The following is a 22,580-nucleotide window of genomic DNA, read 5'->3' as shown; positions in this document are numbered from 1 at the left end:
GCAGTTTTAGGTGGTATGGTGCAGTGCATCAGCTAACATTTGGTGGTGTTCAGGAGAAAGGACAATAGCCGTTTTTGTTTAGATTTCTGGGAGTGTTTAAAATATTTTTAATTTTTCTCACAAACTCTATCCCCTCCGCCATTCCAAAAACTGATAAACATCTGTCAGAGCTCAGAGCCTAAAAGGCACCATATCCTGTGCAATTGGGTTATCTCTGTCAGTGTGCTGTTGAGATACTGCATGTCGCGAGGCGGGCAGAGTTGAAGAGAGAACAAGAAAGAAGGAGCAGAGCACATTACAGGAACAAAGTTAGGCCTTTAAGAGTGTGCTCAGGCAGACACTGGCTCTTAGACGACAATGAATGCTCAGTACGATGCGAAGGTGTTTGTCAGGTATATCAGTAAACAAAAGAAACTTGTGTAAAACAGTGAAGAGAGGGATCCAACTGACAAAACGGTGAGGAAACCGCATGTTCTAGTTGAGTTTGAGAGACAGCGACAGGAAGAAGGTTAGAAGCGTGGTGGTTTATTTAAAAAAGATATATTTCCTGTTTTAAATTGCAAAGAACCGTGAGCGCAGTGGAAGCAAATGACTAGTTTACTGGGACCCAATTTGATCCCCAGCTCAAACCAGGCATAGGTATCACTCTCTGACTAACTTTGCAGCTGAGGTGAAGTGAGATTTGATCATCTGAAGAACTTGGCTGGAAAAAGAATTAATAGGAATCAAAATGAAAAGCTGAAGCACCTGCAGGCTCCAGGGCTGTGAGCAGGGCCCAAGGATTAACATTTTATCTGGCTGTTCACAGTGCTTTTGTGCCTCTTTCCATCTCTGGCTTAGTAAGTTCAAATCTGTTTTATATATGGATGGCGAACAAAGTGAGACTGTGAGCAGTGAGTCCCTGGTTAACTTCTTACTTGCTGAGTGAGTGAATACCTGGACATTGGAAGTGGCAACTGTAAACAGAGAGCAACAATCTGTCAGTCTGACAGGAAAGACAGAGAAAGATTGGCATCACAAATAGTCGATAAATGAATCGTGCTTCATTCATTAAGAAGAGCACAGTAATCCATAAAGTGGAGAAAGAAATAGTTCCAAAAACTTTTTCGCGTTGTTCAGAATTAAGTTATTTTTCATGTATATTTGTCTGTTATAAAACAGTACACAATCAGAATATTTATCCTGAGTATATATAGTCTGTTACTGGAGCTAATGTTTAAACTCAAGTAGGCTGAAAATTCCTTGTCCAGTTTTACCATCTTTGTTGCACTTTGCAAACATCAGAGCGAAATTAAACTGTAAGGAGCTCAGAAAAAGAAATTGCGAAAGCTGTATAGTGTTTTTGGCGCCATTATCGTTTGCCCAGGGTGCAAGCAAATTAATCATTTTGGTCCTACAAGTGTTTTAAAGCATTGGAAGAAATGACTAGTGATATAACAGGCCTCAGAATGATGGGGGGCAGTCCAAAGCGAGGTCTAAGCCCAGGGGGATCTGGCTCATCCAAAAAGAGAAGGTTTTTTTCCGAAAGCTATGATGAGAAACTTGAGCGGAGACATGAGAACCATCTGAATCTCATCGGTCGAAATAACACCACAACCTGCCGCAGTACTCCAAGGGAGAAGAATGTGGAGCAAAACTCGAGACAAGTGCAGTTTCTGAAACGAAGGAATTTAACAATCAATGAAGACGAGATTAAAAAAAAGCCTGCCAAATCAAGCCGCCACAGAGTGGAAAAGGCAACAACAGCTGCCACTTCTGCTACGCTTTCTGCTCCAGTCCCGGAAGGAGGTTTGAAGCTTTCACAACAGAATTTAGCTGCAGTCAGTCAGGTAAAACTATCTACATCAATAGATATGGCAACCGAAACATAACAATAACCGTCAACTGTTAAAAATTAAAGATGGATGATATTGTACAAATTCAGCATAACCGTTCAAACAGAGATTGATTGATTCTGAAACCAAAGTATATTTTACCTCATTATTTAAAAATAATGACTAATTAGATCAACTGGACTAAATTATTTTCCCCAATATCTTTTTGGCCCTTTCTCACCAACCAATGATTTATTTTGTGCTATCAGGTAGCATAGTAGCTCAGCAGTTAGCACTGCTGCCTCACAGCACCAGAGACTTGGGTTCAATCCCACCTTTGGGCAACTTTTTGGAATTTGCACGTTCTCCAAATGTCTGGGTGCTCTGGTTTCCTCCCACAGTGCAAGGATGTGCAGGTTGGGTGGATTGGCCATGCTAAATTGCCCATAGTGTTCAGGGATGTATAGGTTTGGTGGATTATCCATGGGAAATGCAGGGTTGTGGGGATATTGTAGGGGTGCAGGTTTGGGTGGGATGCTGTTTGGAGGGTCAGCATGAACTTGATGGTCCAAATGAGACTGCTTCTGTATTGTAGGGATTCTATGTGATTTCACTGTTTGCCTTTTAAAGTTGTGGTGTTGGCTGTGTTACGGCTTTCAAAATCTGATCGCAAATATCTTCAAAAGTATAATTATTTTTTATGTATGAAACATTGGGCCTCAAAAACAACCACAACATCCTCTTAATAAATGAGGATCACAACAATAGCTATTGCATTTTGTAAAATCTACATTGATGCTGTTCTGGCTGACAAACACAAACGAAGAATTAAACTCTGGCAGTCATTGTCACAAGCATGGCCAAATATAGGAAAGGTGAGATGCTTCACACCAGTTTGACAATCTCTCTAACCCAACCTTGTGGCACTTCAGTTTTCAAACCAGCAATCTCTAAGGCCTCTCAGATAGTCAAGTTATTCCCAGTGATTGGAGCTCTTTTGCGCTCGTATCAACTCAGAACAGGGCTCTCAAAGTTCATTGCACTTGTCAATGGTGGCAAAATTATAATTCTTTCAATCAATTCCACGACTCAGAGATGAATACCAGTTTTCTCATCTCTGTGCCTCTCAATTTTCTTATCAGTATAATTATCCTGACTAGAAACTCTGATTGACCATACTCACAAATATTGTAATGAACATTGAGACAAATCTTGGAAGATGATTGAAGGAATCTTTATCCTTTTGTCTTAGCTTTCCATTAATGTTATGATGACAGGCTAACTGTCAGGAATAGCCTTGACTTTTTTACGCTACCCACCTTAACTCCCACCGATGGTAATGAACAAGAATATCTCTGTGCAGAATGCTGACTATAATGAACGATTTTGGGCATTTTATAAGGTCACGGACACCACTAGAACCAGCACAGTGCAAATGATGTTTGATTACTTTGGATAATTGTCCAATTTCCAAGCAAAGAATAGACTATTATGAATTTTAATCTTTCTTTTCTTTATGGACATTTGTTTTTTAACCAACCTGTTCAGATTCTGGATCTGAGGCTGGGACACTGCCATTGTGCCGCATGATGCCTTAGACTATAATGATTTGGTAACTTAAAGGGCTAAAGGTTGGGAGAATTTTAATTGGTGTAATTATTCTGTTTGGAAATCTCATTCAACAGGTCTGTTTAGTGATACAGCTTTAAATACAGCATGAAATTTATGACCCATATTTAATTAACAATGATACCATAGTACATAATTGCTTGACTGTTTCACTGTAGGAGTAATCACAATGTGGATTATTATCAGTCCATTAATCTTCAGGTTTACCAGAAGCAAATCAACAGGACCTCACGACCTCCTTTCTCATTGCAGTAACTAACTTGGCATTTGTAGGTTTTGTTTTGCTCAGCTTCTGACATTATGCCTTGGCTAATTGTGAACAACAAAAGACAAAGGGGGTTGCAGCATTGCATTGCCAAATTTCTAACCTGCGCTCACTGTTAATGAGGTTTATATGGAGAGTGCACCTTGCAATATTATCCCAATACTGTTTTTGCAAAAAAAGTAATTGCCTAGAGAGTGTTATTGAATGCCCAAAAGTGAACAGGCAATTATTTATGCAACTGAGTCTTTTCTCAAAAAATCATGTTTATATCAGCTACTATAAACTCCCCCACCACTCCACTGAAAATGCTATGTGATGATGGTCACCAAGTAGTTAGTCTTCATATATGAGCCAAAGGCTTTAATAGTAAATTCACATTATTTACATAATTTTTAAATGGCCTCAAGTGTTTCAGGCAGATATTTTCTGCCCAAACATGTAGATAGCTCCAGAAATACAAAAGAAGTGCAATGAAGCAGACACTCAGCATAACAGATGTCTGCTTGGTGTACCCAAGTAAATTAGTGCTTTTGGGCCACGAAGCAAAGGAACATCTAGGAAGGTATGAAAAGTGCCCCAAAAAAAGATCTTGAACTATAGTCCTTGCAGATTAGTCCAAGGTGGTGAACCATTTAGAGGTTGAGGAACAGTTGAATGCCAATGTTGACAACAATATCATCAAATTTGACACACAGCAGCATTAGCAGGAACAAAACACAATAAAATGAAGGGAAATGGATGATGTGGGCACTGGCGAGAAAGTTGCTATAATTTTGTGAGATTGACACGATTGAGCTTTTCAACGTTGAGAGTAAAATGTGTTGGATCTAGCTAGTCATAGAGTCATAAAGATGTACAGCACAGAAACAGACCCTTTGGTCCAATTCATCCATGCTGACCAGATATCCTAAATTAAACCAGTCCCATTTGTCAGCATTTTGGTGATATCCCTGTAAACCCTTCCTATTCATCAACCCATCCAGATGCCTTTTAAATGTTGTAATTGTATCAGCCTCTACCACTTCCTCTGGCAGCTCATTCCACACACACATCACCCTCTGCATGAAAAAGTTGCCCTTTAGGTCCCTTTCAAATATTTTCCCTCCCACCTTAAACCTATAGCCTCCACTTTTGGATACCTCCACCCCGGGAAGAGACCTCGGTTATTCACCCCATTCATGCCCTCATGATTTTACAAATCTCTATAAGGTCATTCCCCAGCCTATTCAGCCTCTCCCTATAGCTCAAACCCTCCAACCCTGGCAACATCCTTGTAAATCTTTTCTGAACCCTTCCAAGTTTCACAACATTTCTCCTAAAGCAGAGAGAGCAGAATTGCACACAGTATTCCAAAAGTGACTTAACCAATAAAGCTGCAACATGACCTCCCAACTCCTATACTCAATGAACTAACCAATCAAAGCAAGCATACCAAACACCTTCTACATTATCCTGTCGACCTACGACTCCACTTTCAAGGAACTATGAACCTGCACTCCCAAGGTCTCTTTGTTCAGCCACACTCCCGAGGACCTTATAATTAAGTGCAAGTCCTGCCCTGATTTGCCTTTCCAAAATGCAGCACCTCACACTTATCTAAATTACACTCCATTTACCACTCCTTAGCCCACCTGCCCATCTAATCAAGGTCCTATTGTACTCTGAGATAACCTTTTCCACTGTCCACTACACCTCCAATTTTGGTGTCATCTGCAAACTGACTAGCCATACCTCCTGTGCTCACATCCAAATCATTTATATCAATTAAGAAAAGCAGTGCACCCAGCAGTGATCCTAATGGCACACCACCAGTCACAGGCCTCCAGTCTGAAAAGTAACCCTCCACCACTACCCTCGGTCTTGTGCCTTCAAGCCAGTTCTGTATCCAAATGTCTAGTTCTTTCTTTTCTATTCATTTTTGTGGGACGTGGGCATCACTGGCTGGCCAGCATTTCTTGCCCATCCCTAGTTGCCCTTGAGAAGGTGGCAGTGAGTTGCCTTCTTGAACCACTGCAGTTCACCTGCTGTAGGTTGACCCACAATGCCGTTAGGGAGGCAATTCTCCCTGTATTCCAAATGATCTAACCTTGCTAACCGGTCTACCATGAGGACCCTTGTTGAAAGCCTTACTGAAGTCCATATAGATCATGTTCACTGCTCTGCCCTCATCAATCCTCTTCGTTACTTCTTCAAAAAACTCAATCAAGTTAGTGAGACACGATTTCCCACGCACAAAGACATGTTGAACTTCCCTATTCAGTCCTTGTCTGTCCAAATACATGTAAATCCTGTCCCTCAGGATTCCCTTCAACAACCTGCCCACCACCGATGTCAAGCTCACTAGTCTGCAGTTCCCTGGCTTTTCCTCACCACCTTTTTTAAATAGTGACACCACGTTAGCCAACCTCCAGTCTTTTGGCACCTCTCCTGTGGTAATCGGTGATACGACTGTCTCAGCAAGGTGCCCTGCAATCACTTCCCTAGCTTTCCACAGAGTTCTAGGGTACACCTGATCAGATTCTGGGGATTTATCCACCTTTATGCATTTGGTGCATGATTGGCGAGTGAGGCTTATTTGTGTGCAATAACATTAGTTATTAATTCACCTCACCTCATTTATACGTAGTTTCCCATTCTCCCACACACCAGATTGAAACTAGATGGTGACAATTCCTGACCTGAAAGTCAGTGGTTACATGGTGACTTCAGCTTTCCACTTGTTCTTCTAGCCCTCCATCTTGAACAGCAGTCACGAACAGATCAGGGTATGCTCTGTGGCCAGTAACCGCATATACCGCAAGCATGGATATTGGCATCTAACATGCAGCATCCTGACTAGAACCTCCTCTGATCCACTCACTATATTGCTGTGCACCCCAATGCTACACTTCGGAGTGAACTGGCAGCTCTCATTGGACACTTTGGGTGTAGGGCAGACTTTTCTTCAGAACAGAATGTTCTTTTTTGGTTTAGGAAATGGTCCATGGTTGACTGCCGGCAGTCAAGGATCTGGATGTTTGGAGCAGCACGGTGGCTCAGTGGTTAGCACAGCTGCCTCACAGCGTCAGGGACCTGGGTTCAATTCCACCCTTGGGCAACTGTCTGTGGAGTTTACACATTCACCTCATGTCTACATGGGTCCCCTCTGGGTGCGCTGGTTTGTCCCGCAGTCCAAAGATGTGCAGGTTGGGTGGATTGGCCATGCTAAATTGCCCATAGTGTTGAGGGTGGGAAATGCAGGGATGGGATGGGGGTGGGTCTCGGTGGAATGCTCTTCAGCAGGTCAGTGTAGACTTGATGGGCTGAATGGCCTGCTTCCACACTGTAGGGATTCTATTAAGGTTTACTTGTCTCTCCAAGTATGTTCCCAATGACCCAGATAGTGGCTTGATCACCAAATCAGTTCTCTTAAAGGAAGGACAAGGACATAAATATCACCAAGAGAAAGCTATCAGTTTCATGCTTTCATCTAAACCTCCTTTTCACTACTGTAACATTTTAAGCTGAATTGCTGCTTTCAACCCATTGCTCTAATTTTTTTTTGTCTTCTGCCACCAGTCTCCACCCTTAATTACTTCATTTCATCCAATTTTGCAACTTAACTATTACCACTGTAGAGACTTCTCGTCCATGGAACATAGTCTTATTATATTTTAAAACAGAAGTCAAACATTTATGTTTGATTCAGGCACAACATACTTTGTCTGTTCTTTATCTAAGATGACCCACTTTTTTAAAATTACTTCATAATTCATTCCAGATATTTGATATATCTCTATGTAAATTTGTCCACCTTCAATGTTCTGTTTACTCCCTTAAAGTCACTAACCATTTTTATGTATTGAACCATTGAGACTGTGTGCATGCATTTTATCATTTCCCAGAATCCCTTTAAATTTTTAGGTAACCATCCCATTTAAATGTTTTAGAATACCAGGGAATATGAGTCTTTATAGTTTTTGTCATGATGTGCTTAAGTGTACCCAGGCTCAGTGGTTTTGAGATTCCTGACACTCACTACAATTAATATTTCCACTGTACTTCCCCAACACTGAAATGTGTCACTGATGAATGGCTTGATGGGTTGTGGGTGTCTCATTCATCACGGTGTTGCGATGTTGAAATTATGCAAATGGGTTCAGCCTTCAGTGTCTTCAATATCTAAAACAAAACAAACAAGCTCCATCCATTCCATGTCAAGCAGAATGGGTTAATTAGTGTTAATCTACTATGGATTCAAAAAGAGAGTTGGGGGTAATCTCCTGCATGTAATTATATCATCTGTCTCTCCTCCTTAAAGGAAGGAAAAGTCTTTCCTAAATTCCTTGCACAAAGGCAATTGCAGTTTCAGCATGCTAATTTCCTTATAACTTGGATGTTAATAATGATCCAATCTTATCATTCGGAATTAAAGATTCACTCATGTTAAAACAGTATTTGGAAGTTCACTCTGGCCAGAAAATGAAACTCCAAACATGGTCATTTCTGGGACTAAAATCTATCCGAGATTCTTTTTGGCTTTATTTTTTCCCAGTTAATTTTAATCACCTATGATTAATTTGAAGAAATGAATTTTTTCCATGCTTTAAGACACAAATTCTATATCAATAACTCATCACAGATTTTTGCTTTATACAACCGCTGATGATTTGTTAAAAGGATATTACATTAACCATACATGCTTCACACAGATACATACACACAACAAACTTTCAAATCACCAGATATTCCCAAAATGCAAACTAAAACATCAAAGTATCCCCAGAACTCGAGCTCCAGGGAACAAAAGACACAAATTGTACAAGATAACATTTAGCAACGAACAAACAAAGGTGCATTCAAACCAGACCACAATAAGGTAAAACTTCTATAAGGTTCAGTGCACTTGCACAGTGTAGAAATCTGTCTCTAGTTATCTCTTGTTCTCTGGTTATAACCGTCCTGCATCCTTACGGGGTTCCTAACTTTGCTAACAAGCTAGCTACAGACCCAAATCCAGAGTCTGCTGCATTCCATCCTGGAATACAGAAGGCCGGAGATGTCTTTCCCTTCTCTTACACATTTTCCTGAATCCCATCCTTGTCGCCAAAAATGCCTTGGATCATAGCGTGTCTTCAAGCAGTTCTTTTCAGATTTGAGTAAATATAATTAAGAGAGGGCTCAACCACAGCAATTTGCTTAAATATGAATGTTTATTTAATAATAATAAATGAATATAGTGGTAATAATAAATGGAAGAGAAAAGGAAAAAGAAACAAGTCTCATGTCCTTCTAGAAAAAGTAACAAGTCTCACGCCCTCCTGCCTGTCGGAGTCCCTTGATCAATGGCTGATCTGGAGGCTTAGGTTCGTTCTTGGCACCATTCACGATTCCGAGCTGAGACAAAGTCCTGCGCTTTGGATTGAAACTCTCTCTCTCTCCTCTTATATAGTCCGACAAAAGAGCCAGCACAAAGAAAGCAGATACAGAAAGACAAAACTGCTGGCTGGTACAGAAAAAAACAGGATGGGAAAACACGCCGCAGGCGTCATCTTTGGCTCATAAAAGAATGTTCACGGGATTCATTGAAGGTTATGCAGCTTGTCAAATATCATCAAGAGTTTTAGCCATTCAGCCCATCCTATACAATCTATCTTCTCATGCAGCTGTTGAATATCATCATTAACTTTTAGTCCTTCAGCCCATCCTATAAAATAACTTTTTCTAAAGCTTAGTGTCACTTCTGTGTTAGGTCTGTAGAATCCTCTGCTGCTCATTCATGTATCTCTAGTGCAAAAGAACAGCGGTTACCAGGTTCCTTAATTTTTGCCAATGCCACACCATAGCAGAATAATAATCAAAATGTTGGCATAGCAAATTCTAAGTCATCTGATATGAGAGAAATACAAATTTCTGGAGCTTGACAAAAAGATTTTCTTCATAAATCAACGCAAATCTTTACTACAAGCTGACCCATGCATTCAGTATCTGTGTGTGTTTTTTTAATTCATTTGTAGGATGTGGGCAGCTCTGAGGAAGGGTCACCGGACCCGAAACGTCCTGTTTTCTCCTTCACAGATGCTGCCAGACCTGCTGAGCTTTTCCAACAACTTTGTTTTTGTTCCAGCTTTTTTATTGCCTGTTCCTAGCTGCCCTTGAGAAGATGGTGGTGAACTGCCTTCTTGAACCTTTCCAGTCCACCTGTTGTGAGTTGATCCATAATGCTGTTAGGGATATGTTCGGAAGGACTATGCAGCTGGAGATACCGTCTGCATAATAATAGTAAAGAAGGAGGAAAACAGCCAATGGTCTCTGAGGGTGAGGCAACGTTGGTAGAAGAAAGCAGCCTGCTCACTACTGCCTCTAATGGTCCTGGATCTCATTTGTTTAATTTTTTTCAATTTCCAAAGTAGACAAATATGCTAAATATGGAATTTGGGTGTAAGTTCCATTGACAAGATTGCCATAGGCATTGGCGTAAATGTTAGTGTGAATAGAATTGAGGAAATTTCAGGCAATTGCCTCAAAAGTATTGACAGCAAAGTTCACGCTATAATCAGTCAACTTGAAGTGAGTGTGTTTGCTTTGCCATACCAGACACGTCCAGTCTATGAATCAATATACTTCAGTACAAATTGAAACAATAATTTACCACTGACAGCTTCCACTGCAGCCAGTATTTGTAAGTTGTATCCACTCAGCTCTCAATGCAGTGAAGTAGGGACTGAATTGTTAAAAAGTCAAGAGGACTCCCCATTAGGGTGAGCAGACTATTTCACATTGACTTGTTCGACATTTGATGCGGTGACTTATATCTGTAAATCTATTTCTACAATGCAGAAAATGCAGACATTTCACAAAATTTCACTGCCCTGTGGGAGTTTTGACATTGTTGTTTTTAATCTGAAGATGAATCACTTTTTAAAAACGACATATCACCCTACGATTTTCTTTTCCGATACATATTTGCAAACAGGAAACTTTCAAAAGTCTCGACTTGAAAATCCCATCCAGGGCAGGTGAAAGTCACTTGCTAAAATGTTAACATTGAGTACCTTATAATATTCAACATCAGTGACATTTATCATTCCTTACTATCTGGTAAATTAAACTGGAATTCTTTTACCAATTGGAAGATTAATTAGGCTGCCCATGGGCCAATTATACAGAAACATGCAGATTTGTATCAAGAAACCAGAAATTAGAAATCAGAATGTCACTTCCTCAGTGAAAAACAAGACTAATTTTCTACTCAGCTGCATTTAAAAATCTCTTCAATCATTGGTATGGTTTCAGTAAAAGCCCTTGTTGTTATATATAATGTTTAATGCTCACATTTGCAGAGAAGTAGGATTTTTAATTTTGATATATGTGAAGGAATTGTCCCCATCCTGTGATGATCTCCTCCTGAGAGTTGTTGCTAACTGGAATTTTTAAATGAGTTCTCCTTTCCTGTTTACAGACATCTCCACAGTTCATATTGTGCAGCAATGGCACCCCGTTAACTAAAGAACCCACTCACTGGGGAGCAAAGGATTCAAATTTCCGTTTCTGCACCAGAGTACCACTGCAACACGATGACTCAACCATCAAAAGAATTTCAAAAAGGGACAAAGGTGGGAGTTTACACCTAAGTAGAGTAGTAAGGCAAAAGCTAAATAGGATTTACATGTATTTCGAAAGGCAAGGACTGATTAGGGATAGTCAACATGGCTTTGTACATAGGAAATTGTGTCTCACTAACTTAATTGAGTTTTTTGAAGTAAAAGAAGATTGATGAGGGTAGACCAGTGGGTGTGACCTATGTGGATTTCAGTAAGGCTTTTGACAAGGTTCCTCATGGTAGACTGGTTAGCAAGGTTAGATCACATGGAATACAGGGAGAACTAGCCATATGGATGCAGAACTAGCTCGAAGGTCAAAGAAGGTGGTGGTGGAGGGTTGCTTTTCAGTCTGGAGGCCTGTGACCAGGGTTGTGGTCATGGGTCCACTGCTTTTCATCATTTATATAAATGATTTGGATGTGAACATAGGAGGTATGGTTAGTAAGTTTGCAGATGACACCAAAATTAGAGGTGTAGTGGACAGCAAAGAAGGTTACCTCAGAGTACAATGTTAACTTGATCAGATGGGCCAATAGGCGAAAGAGTGACAGATGGAGTTTAACTTAGATAAATGTGAGGCGCTGCATTTTGGAAAGGCAAATCAGGGCAGGACTTATACACTTAACTGTAAGGTCCTCAGGAGTTTTGCTGAACAAAGAGACCTTGAAGAGCAGGTTCATAGTTTCTTGAAACCCGCCAAGCCACAAGTCAATCAGGCAGTTGGGAGGCCACTGAACCAAGACCCCAGGGATAAAGTCCTGTATCGAGAGCTGCTGACCCATCAGAAACTGGCAGCTCTTGTGCTCAGCAAAGTCACTGGGTAAACTCTGGCTGCTGCCAGAGGATGGGTACTGGAGACCCAAGATTGCAGACCAGCCCAGGCCACAGGGTGTGGGGCATTGACAGGTCATGAGTCCCAGGCAGAGGAATGTGGGGAGTTCAGCAGCAAAGGCAGAGATCTGTCTCTCAGTGGGATCCCCTTCCCAATGACTTGGCCTTGGATCGGGCACTGAGTGCCTTTGCACACTTGACCTCACGCTCACTACATGACAAGACAATTGCACAGTTTTAGTTCCTGTTGCATGGCAACAAGCCCACCTACAGGTAGGTTAACCCTAGTAGAGGCAGGATGAGGGCCTTAAGTGGTCATTAATAGGCGACTTAAGTACCTCAATTGGAGTTGGGTCCAGTAGGCCCGAACTTAAATCTGGTGCACATAAGCAGAGAGAGTGAGGTAAGGCCACTGTCCTGCCTAAACAAATGCCTTTCCCTCCTCAAAGCATGCCACCACCAAGCAGAAGATTCCGCCCAATGTCTACTTACTAATGTATTATTGTAAAAGAGGCAAATGTCACACTTTGTTATAGAAACAAGTTAATGTTAACAAAGTAGACAAATAGGAGGCTGGAAGAACAAAGCAGGCCAGGCAGCATCTGGAGGAAAGGAGCAGTCAATGTTTCAGGTATTACCCTTCTTCAGGACTGGATGTGGGGGTAGGGGGAGATGCAGATAAAGAGAGGGGAAGGGGTGGAGCCGGAATGGTGGTGACAGGTGGACACTGCTGATAGGTATGACCTGATTGGTCGATGGGAAGAATGAATCTAGTTGGTGGCTGGAAGGGTCAGAAGGTGGAATGGAAGGGAGGAGGTGGGGCTGGAAGGGAAGGTGGGGGATGGATGGCAAGGTTATTTGACATTGGAGAACTCAATGTTGAGTCCTCCAGGCTGTAGATTGCCCAGGCAGAAGATACAGTGGTGTTCTTCAAATTTGCAATCTGAGTCACTGTGACATTAGTGGAGGTAGAGGACAGACATGTCGGAGAGGGAGTGGGACAGGCAGTTGAAACGGGCAGGATGTTAGGTTGACCGTTATAGGCCAGTTGGAGATGCTCAGTGAAATGGTCACATAGTCTACGTTTGATCTCACCAATATAGAGAAGACCACATCGGGAGAACCAGATGCAATAAGACCAGGTTGGAGGCGATGCAGGTGAAGCTCTGTCTTACTTGGAAGGACTGTTTAGGGTCTTGAATGGAGGTGAGGGAGGTGGTGTGTGGGCAGGTGTTGCATCTTTTAACGTTTCAGGGGAAGGGTTGGAATAGTTGGTGGGGAGTGTGGCGAAGGGAATGGTCCTTGCGGAAGGCAGAGAGCTGTGGGGAGTAGAAGATGTTCTGGGTGGTGGTGTCTAATTGGTTCAGAGATAGTAGGAACTGCAGATGCTGGAGAATCTGAGATAACACGGTGTACAGCTGGATGAACACAGCAGGCCAAGCAGCATCAGAGGAGCAGGAGTTGGCAGAAGTGTTTGAGGATGATATGTTGGATGTGGAGGCTGGTGAGATGCAAAGTGAGGAAGCATCCTGAATGTCTGTCTTTTTCAAACAATGGTCTTTTCCCCCTTCTGTCTTCCAGACAGCCCTCCACCACGCCTCCTCCATTCCCCTCTCCACAGCTCTTAACCACCATCCCCCACAAAACATAATAAGGATAAGGACCCCTTGTCCTCACTTTCCACCCCACCAGCCTCTGCATCCAATGTATCATCCTCAAATACTTCCACCAACTCCAATTAGACACCACCGCCTGGAACATCTACTCCCCACCCCTCTCTGCCTTCTGCAAGGACCATTCCCTTCGCTACTCCTTAGTTCACGCCACACTCCCCATTAACCACTCCAACCCACCCAGTACCTTCCCCTGTAACCATAAAAGATGCAACATCTGCCCACACACCACCTCCCTCACCTCCATCCAGGGCCCTAAACAGCACTTCCAAATGAGACAGAGCTTCACCTGCATGTCCTCCAACCTAGTCTATCACATCCAGTGCTCCCGATGTGGTCTTCTCTATGTCCGTGAGGCCAAACAAAGACTAGGTGACCATTTCACCGAGCATCTCTGCCTAGCCTGTAACCGCCAACCTAACCTCCTGATCACTGCCCATTTCAACTCCCTGCCCAACTTCCCCCTCCAACATGTCTGTCCTCTACCCCCTCCAGTGTTGCAGCAACTCGGAACACAAATCTGAAGAATAACACCTTACCTTCCGGCTGGGCACCCTAGAGTCCAGAGGACTCAACATTGAGTTCTCCAATTTCAGATAACCTTGCTACCCATCTCCCGCCTTCCCTTCCAGCCCCACCTCCTCCCTTCCATTCCACTTTCTGACCCTCCCTTCCAGCCACCAATCAGATTCATCCCTCCCATCGACCAATCAGGTCATACCTACCAGCAGTGTCTATCTATCACCACCATTCCATCTCCACCCCTTCCCCTCTCTTTATCTGCAGCTCCCCCTACCCCAACATCCAGTCCTCAAGAAGGGTTATACCCAAAATGTTGACTGCTCATTTCCTCCAGATGCTGCCTCCTGTGTGTTTACCTTGGATTCCAGCATCTGCAGTTTTTTTCTGTCTCTAATCAATGTTAATAACACTGGTTGCTCTGGGGAGTTTTACCTGTCACTGTACTATGTAACTAAAATTTCTCATTTCTGTTGGATCAGCCACACAGATGCCTTCAGGTATTCCCGGTGAAATTGGTGAACTCATCAGGAAAGAAGCAAGCCAACAAACAGAGTATGTGCAGACCTAGCATCACTCACGCTGTTCCTTTGAAGGTTGACTCTAACCAGTATACAACTCTCTTATGCATTGTTTAGTATTTATTATGTAGAAGTGCTGGTGTCGGACTGGGGTGGACAAAATCAGAAGTCACACAACACCAGGTTATAGTCCAACAGGTTTATTGAAATCACAAGGTTTCAGAGCACTGCTCCTTCATCACATGGCTTCACCTGCTGAAGGGGCTACGCTCTGAAAGCTTGTGATTTCAAATAAATCTGCAGGACTATAACCTGGTGTCATGTGACTTCTGACTGAGTATTTATTAATTTGCCAATTCTTTTGAAATCTTTTCCTGCTTCCTGCAAAGTTATCAAAGTGAACTCAAACTACTATACAAGAGGGAAAGAGCAATGTGAGCAAAGGTGTTCATTTTTGCTAAACCTTTTGCTCCCTCCCCCATAAGCTATCCTAATGTAAAACACTGTATGGAGTACATACTGAAGGAAAACTATCATTGACACATAGGTCCCACATGTATCCTTAAATATAATATGGGTGCATATAACATTTACAGAGAAGAAACAGGCTATTGCTGGTGAATGTCTCTAATATCTTTTTCAATTTTTCATTTATAGATCCGGCGTGGCTGTTCTCGATAAGGTAAAGTAAAAATACATCAGTGGTCTTGCAGGGGTGCACTATGTTTCAGATCTTTCACAATGCAGTAAAACTTATTTGGCCATCACTGATAACAAACAATGAGCAGCAACATTAGCAATAATCGCAGTGGGACATTAAGAACGTCTTACTTACTATGAAACTGAATGATCATTTTGTAACAAGTCAAGCAACAACTACCTGATATCAATATTCATAGCCTTGATCTCAATTACACACTGGGGTAGAAAATGGAAAGCATTTTGGGCTCTTCTAGTACAGTGGTAGTGTCCCTACCTTTCAGCCAGGAGGCCCAGTATCAAGTCCCACTTGCTCCAGAGGTGTGTAACAATATCTCTGAAAAGGGTGATTTAAACAAAATAGTGATCACAATATATAACTAGTTTGGAGACAGGCTGTAAAAAGATTTAAAATAGAAGTAGATTATATATTGACTAGGCTGAATCAATTAGTAACAATTAACAAAGCAAGCAGATTACCCAGTGAATAGAATATGCTGGAACACACTCAGCTGATCTGGCAGCATTTGTAAATGACAGAACAGTAAATATTTCAGGTTGATGACCCATCATGATTGGTGGAAGACCATGGATCTGAAACATTTAGCAGAATTGTCTGCTCTCTCTGGTGGCAAACCTGGAGATGACAAGAGCATGTAATTAGCTGGGATGGTGGTACACGAGAAACCCCTTGCCCTATTACCTCCACCAGAATTAAATTCTGTGCAGTAAAGCCTACGCACGATCTTCCACCCCGCTGCCAATTTAGGCCCATAAGTGGCTAATTAATAATTAACCTGGGTGATTGGGCCTATCACCATCTGGGGCGTCTGACAGTCAATAACCATGTGACCAGTTTGTCACCTATGGCGAGAATCAAAGGCACTCAGAGAAAGATGATGGTTGTAAACTTATGTGAGTCATTCTCCCTGTATCTGCCCCCTTCTGAATTCATTTTTGCCCCACATTGCTGCCCTTCTTTGATCTCCCCTGTAACTATCATCCTTTTCACTATTTCCTTTCATATGCCTGCTCTTTCCCCCGATTCCAATCTCATGCAGATCATTTACCTTCCCCTGTGTTCTTTTAGTTTATGCCCACAATTACCCTAATACCTTGACCTACCCATTCTCCCTGCCCATCATATCTAATTACTTGATTGTGTTTTCCATCCTTAATATGTAGCTCTCACTCTTTGTCCTGTATTGCCTCTATCACTGTGACCCTCCCAGTTTGTTCCCTCCATACCCAGGTTCCTTCCGTGTCCCCAGCAACCATGGAACTTTTCAATTCCATTCCCAGACCAGTCTATTTTTCAGTGAACCTTTTCCTCCTGAGCCACCTTTTCAGTATAGCCCTTTTCCTTTTAGATCCCATTTTATTTGAGCCCCACTAGCCCACGCCTGTGAGATTTACTGACATCAGCCAGTGTGGCTGCCTTGCTTGGGAAGAGGGCTTGGTCAACATTTACCTCGTACACTATAAGCAATATGAAAACTACAAAAGTAAGACTGCATAGCTCTGAGACTTATCAGGAGCTGAGTGAAATGGAGAGACTTCACCCCTTACATTGTAAATCTCTGGTTATGAAGAAGCCAAAATATTGGATAAAGTTTGTACTCACTGGAGTTCAGAGGAAGATGCCTACCCTGCCAGGTCCGTGCCTCATAAATACAGTTGGGTTTGTGAACACACTTGTTTTTTATTTATTTACTTGTGGGGTGTGGGCGTCGCTGGCTGGCCAGCATTTGTTGGCCACCTCTAGATGCCCTTGAGAAGGTGGTGGTGTGCTGCTTTCTTGACCACTGCAGTCCCTATGCTGTAGGTAGACCCACAATGGTGTTAGGGAGGTAATTCCAGGATTTTGACGCAGGGAAGACTGCACTGTGAACATAATTCCAGGGGACTGGAATATTAATAAGTATCCATTACATGCTAATGAATGCAAAAGAGGTTCCTGAATATGAAGGGCAACAATCTGCCTGTAAGTTTCCAAGAACTTAATTGGAAAGCTTTCAATCCACCATCGGGAAACTGAATTTTTACCTTCCACCCAATTTAGTTCCCCCAGCTGTCCTTCTAAAAGCTCCAAGCGGGCACAAAAGGTTTTGCTGTGGTTTGAATTCAGGATGTGTGTGACATGGAGTTAGAACTTTGCAGGTTATAGTACTACCAAACAGCAGCTGGATGAACACCGCTTTGCAGACCACCTATGCTCGGTTCGCACTAAACAACTGCACCTCCCAGTCACGAACCATTGCAACTCCCCCTCCCATTCCTCAGACGACATGTCCATCCTGGGCCTCCTGCAGTGCCACAACGATGCCACCCGAAGGTTGCAGGAACAGCAACTCATATTCCGCTTGGGAACACTGCAGCCCAATGGTATCAATGTGGACTTCACAAGCTTCAAAATCTCCCCTCCCCCTACCGCATCCCAAAACCAGCCCAGCTCATCCCTGCCTCCCTAACCTGTCCTTCCTCCCACCTATCCCCTGCTCCCACCCCAAGCCCCACCTCCATCTCCTACCTACTAACCTCATCCCACCCCCTTGACCTGTCCGTCCTCCCTGGACTGACCTATCTCCTCCCTAACTCCCCACCTACACTCACCTTTACTGGCTCCATCCCCTCCTCTTTGACCTGTCTGTCTCCTCTCCACCTATCTTCTCCTCTATCCATCTTCTATCCGCCTCCCCCTCTCTTCCTATTTATTTCAGAACCCCCAACCCCTCCCCCATTTCTGAAGAAGAGTCTAGGCCCGAAACGTCAGCCTTCCTGCTCCTCTGATGCTGCTTGGCCTGCTGTGTTCATCCAGCTCTACACCTTGTTATCTCAGATTCTCCAGCATCTGCAGTTCCTAGTATCTCTGAAATAGTTATCATTAGCTCTGTTTTCTCCATGCAGATGCTGCTAGACCTGCTGAGTTTGTCCAGCAATTTCTGTTTTTGAACCACAATTACCTCTTTGCTAAGAATAACTCCAATCAGTAGAGAGCTCTTCTCCAATTCTCACTGAGTTCAAATTTTCTAGGGCTCCTTGATACTACACAAAGTCAACTGCTGTCTTTGGACAATCATTCCTTCATCAATGCTGAAATTTGTCTTTGTTTGGACCAAGACTGTAATAATGTTGAGCTGACTGGCCCTGGTGGAACCCAAACTGAAATTGGGTTCTAGTCATCAGTGTACAATGCATATATCCAAGGCCTAAACAAGGTACAAAGAGAAGATAACGTTAATTTCTTATTCCTAATTAAATATGAAGGGAAATTACAAAGACTTGAGCTCTCAGTCTTGAAAGGAGATGATTGGGTTAGATATTTAAGATACTCAGTGGAGTAGAAATGTTGCAAGCATCATTGTAGGTCATTGTGATATGCAACACCTGATAAAAAAAAAGCAAGCTTTAAATCGATGTCAGGAGATATGTCACAAATGATAATGGTTTGAATTGAATGTAACTCTTTATCAGAGCTGAAGAAGTTCCAGTTAACTCTTCTGATTTTCCTGATGCAGATGCTGTCAGCTCTGCTGAATATTTCTAGCACTTTCTGTTATTTTAGCTTTCCAACATCCAGAGTATTTCATTGTTACCTCACAAATGGTACTTAATATTTAATCTAGCAGATAGCGTTTGGTAGAATAGGACAGTGGAGCTAATATCTCTGGTCAGTCAAGAAGCATTTAAGTGGAGCGATTAAGATTAATGTAGAAGAAGGTTAGTGTGTTGAATACCATTTGTTCATTCACACCAAATTTTGGTTCTTTAAATTGATTTTATCTGTAATTTATGTTTTGTAGGAGATCCAGCAGCTGTCTGAATACCTAAAGGTAATATCTCACAAGACCTTTTTCTGAAGACAGTATTGACAATTTAGAATCTCATAAAAATGTACACTTCTAATTCACCAAAGTGGCCTAGTAGTTAGGATTTGGTGCTTTTACCGTCATGGTCCAGGTCCGATTCCCAGTCAGGGAATGTGAGTTTATGCATTCTGGAAGGGGAGGCAATGACTTTGTGATATTATTGATAGGCTATAAATCCGCAGGTAATGTTCTGGTGATCTGCATTCGAACCCTGCGATGCATTCAATTTAAAAAAATCTGGAATTAAGAGTCTAATGATGATCCTGAATCCATTGTCAATTGTCAGAAAAACCCACCTGGTTCACTAATGTCCTTTAGGGAAGAAGACTGCCATCCTTACCTGGTCTGTTCCAGATGTAATTCTAGACGTTCTGGGCAATTAAGGATGGGCTATTAATGCTGGCCTGGCCAGCTTTGCCCACATCCTGTGAAGGAGTAAGAAAAGTAGATGAGTACATTTGGTTTTATACTACTGTAATCCAAAATCTGAAGGTTTAATTATTTAATGGAGTTTTAAAGCACAAACAAGAATGTGAGTTTATCAGATTGTTAAAGTTTGATGAACACTGAATGTATATTTCTTTTATAGGAAGCTCTGCATCGTGAGCTAATGCTTAAACAGAAGCTCACTATTCTTCAACAGCTTCTTGCAACAGTTTTGCAGGCAGCAGAAAAATCATGGAAGGTAGGGACAGAGCGGGTGATCTATTGTCGATTACTACAGGTTATTTAAAACAAAATCTTATACTTTGTTGGATATTTACTCAAGAGGCCTTACAAATGTTTATAAAACTGTCATTTTCTGTCTGTCCCTAGTTTCTCTGAGAAATGCTAGTTGACTTTCTTGAACTGCTGGAGTCCTTGTTATTACGAGGCTTGTAGATGGTAGGCATTTACAGAATTTTGACCCAACCACAATGAAAGAATGGTGATATACGTCCAGACTAGTATGGTGTGACCAGTATTCTTTTAATTATAAGTAGATTGTAAACTGATCATCATTAATTATGTCTTGAAGAGACTATGTTGGTGCAAGTTATGTCAATAAGCTTTTTTTTGCTTGAACATAGAACATAGAACATAGAACATAGAACATAACAGCGCAGTACAGGCCCTTCGGCCCTTGATGTTGCGCTGACCTGTGAAACCAATCTGAAGCCCATCTAACCTAAACTATTCCATTATCATCCATATGTTTATCCAATGACCATTTAAATGCCCTTAAAGTGGGCGAGTCTACTATTTTTGCAGGCAGGGCATTCCACGCCCTTACTACTCTCTGAGTAAAGAACCTACCTCTGACATCTGTCCTATATCTATCACCCCTCAATTTAAAGCTATGTCCCCTCGTGCTAGCCATCACCATCCGAGGAAAATATACTTCTAGCTAAACAAATTTCCTAAAATGGAGGTTCCACCAGACAGAAGGCTGGATTCAATTTGGCAGGAAAATACTATGTTGGCTTTAATGCAGGTCCTAGCACAAAGCAGTATTTCTGTAATTATTTTAGTATTTCAGTTTGAGCTGTAATTATTTTAATGTGCAAAATTCTCCACTTTTATTCATAAGGCCGGTGTATTTGTATTTATTTATTTAGATCAACCACACTAAGAGAATAAGTTGCTGTACAATTATGCCACTGCAAAAATATGTTTTATTTGTCCTTTGGTGAGATACCGCCTCTATTCTCTGAAATTTAAAGGAATTGGAGATAGTCTTGTTAGAAAATAAAAAATTCTAAAGGAGTTTGACAGGGTTGAGGTTGAACAATTGTCTCTGCTTGTTAGGGAATTTAAAACATGGGAGTGATCAGTATGGCTAATCATTTAGGATTGAGATGAGGAGAACTTATTTCACGCAAAGAGTTATGAATCTTTGAAATTCTCTATCCTGGAAGGTTGTGGATTTCATCATTGAGTACAAAAGACTGGGATAAGCAGAATTTTGGTATCTCGTGTTAAGTGTGGAATATATGGACCAGAAGGGAAAATGGTGCTGGAGATCAAATTCAGCCATTATTGTGTTGAAGAACAGCCTTGATAGGCCATGCAGTCTACTCCTGCTCTCATTCCTTTCGTTCTTGTAGAAGTTTGTGTAAGGCAAACAAACAACATGCTTTCGTCCCCCTTCATGATCTGTGTTTCCTGGAATAGGTTGTTAACGTGGTGCCAGAGCCATACCATGAAGGATTCCACTCTGTGTCAAGGATACCTCACCAGGAAACTCTCATTCTTATTGTCTGACAAAGGAATGATGGAAAGATTTACAGGTTGACAATCACCACCTTCCGTGACCATCAAATGCTGGGATGGGACTTGACCCCCAAACAGATTGTTACCAGAAAATAACTTGGTTCTGGCTCATATGCTCTTCAGAGGGTCAGTGCAGACTTGATGGGCTGAATAGCCTCCATCCGCTCTGTAGGAGGCTACCACTAGAAACAAGGCTCCTCTCTGGCATTTTAAATAAAATATCTAATTAATTTTAATGTCCTCACAATGTTTGATGGCAATATTTGATGTTGCAATAACATTGAATACTCTTTCTGTGCTCAGTTCAGTCTTAGACTATGGTGTGTTGATTTGTCATAATACAAGGAGATAGTTTAAAAAAAAAGCTAGTTGGTATTTTCTGATTTAGATTTTATCTCTCTGTCTTCCCATAGTCTTTTTTTAACATTCTCTCACACATGTGTCTTAACTGAGAAATCGGGCAGCTATATGGTAATTTATGAAAGGTGATACAAACACAAGTTTTAATAACTTAAAATGACCCAAGGCATCCTTTGACTGGGTTGGGAGTAGGGGTGGGGCAAGCAGTGAGCAACAGGAGGAATAGAAGGATTGCAAGTTGTTCACTCATATTTACCTTGACCTTTTTTGGAGCTCTTGCAGCATTTGAGTTGGCCCCATTATCAGCTTCACAAATGCAGGAGTTGAAATGACATTGTAATGTCAATGAAATAAACAGACATGACCTGGCTAAAGATGAGATGAATTTCCTAATGATTAACATGTTGTAGCCCAGCATCATTTGGACTCTTCTCTTTGCTATTTGCTATGGATTAAATTTTATTTCTGCCTTTTTAGGTACAATTGGACGATGACTCAATGCGTTGCAAATTGCAGTCACTTGAAAATCAGTTACACACCTGGACACAGGTAACAGAAAGAAAA

The 22,580-nt window shown here is 41.8% G+C and overlaps 1 protein-coding gene across 6 annotated transcripts in view; it reads left to right on the top strand.

The window, feature by feature from the left end:
- The first annotated feature begins 216 nt into the window (after positions 1-216).
- The window catches only part of LOC109927168 (TRAF3-interacting JNK-activating modulator), a 46,042-nt gene continuing 23,678 nt past the window's right edge, over positions 217-22,580 (top strand). For 2 of the 6 annotated variants that reach the window (XM_020527094.2, XM_020527096.2), the window contains exons 1-7: positions 228-1,829; positions 11,150-11,303; positions 14,797-14,869; positions 15,493-15,517; positions 19,338-19,367; positions 19,993-20,088; positions 22,494-22,565. In XM_020527094.2, coding sequence (XP_020382683.1) covers positions 1,422-1,829; positions 11,150-11,303; positions 14,797-14,869; positions 15,493-15,517; positions 19,338-19,367; positions 19,993-20,088; positions 22,494-22,565 — 858 coding nt within the window. In that variant the 5' untranslated portion in view covers positions 228-1,421. Of the gene's footprint in view, positions 1,830-11,149; positions 11,304-14,796; positions 14,870-15,492; positions 15,518-19,337; positions 19,368-19,992; positions 20,089-22,493; positions 22,566-22,580 lie in introns of all 6 variants that reach the window. The other 4 variants (XM_048611882.1, XM_048611881.1, XM_048611880.1 and 1 more) reach the window with 4 other exon arrangements.

This window comes from Rhincodon typus, chromosome 25 (genome assembly GCF_021869965.1).
Source record: "Rhincodon typus isolate 14 chromosome 25, sRhiTyp1.1, whole genome shotgun sequence".
Classification (NCBI taxonomy): Eukaryota; Metazoa; Chordata; class Chondrichthyes; order Orectolobiformes; family Rhincodontidae; genus Rhincodon; species Rhincodon typus.
This window is presented reverse-complemented; position numbering and strand designations above follow the sequence as displayed.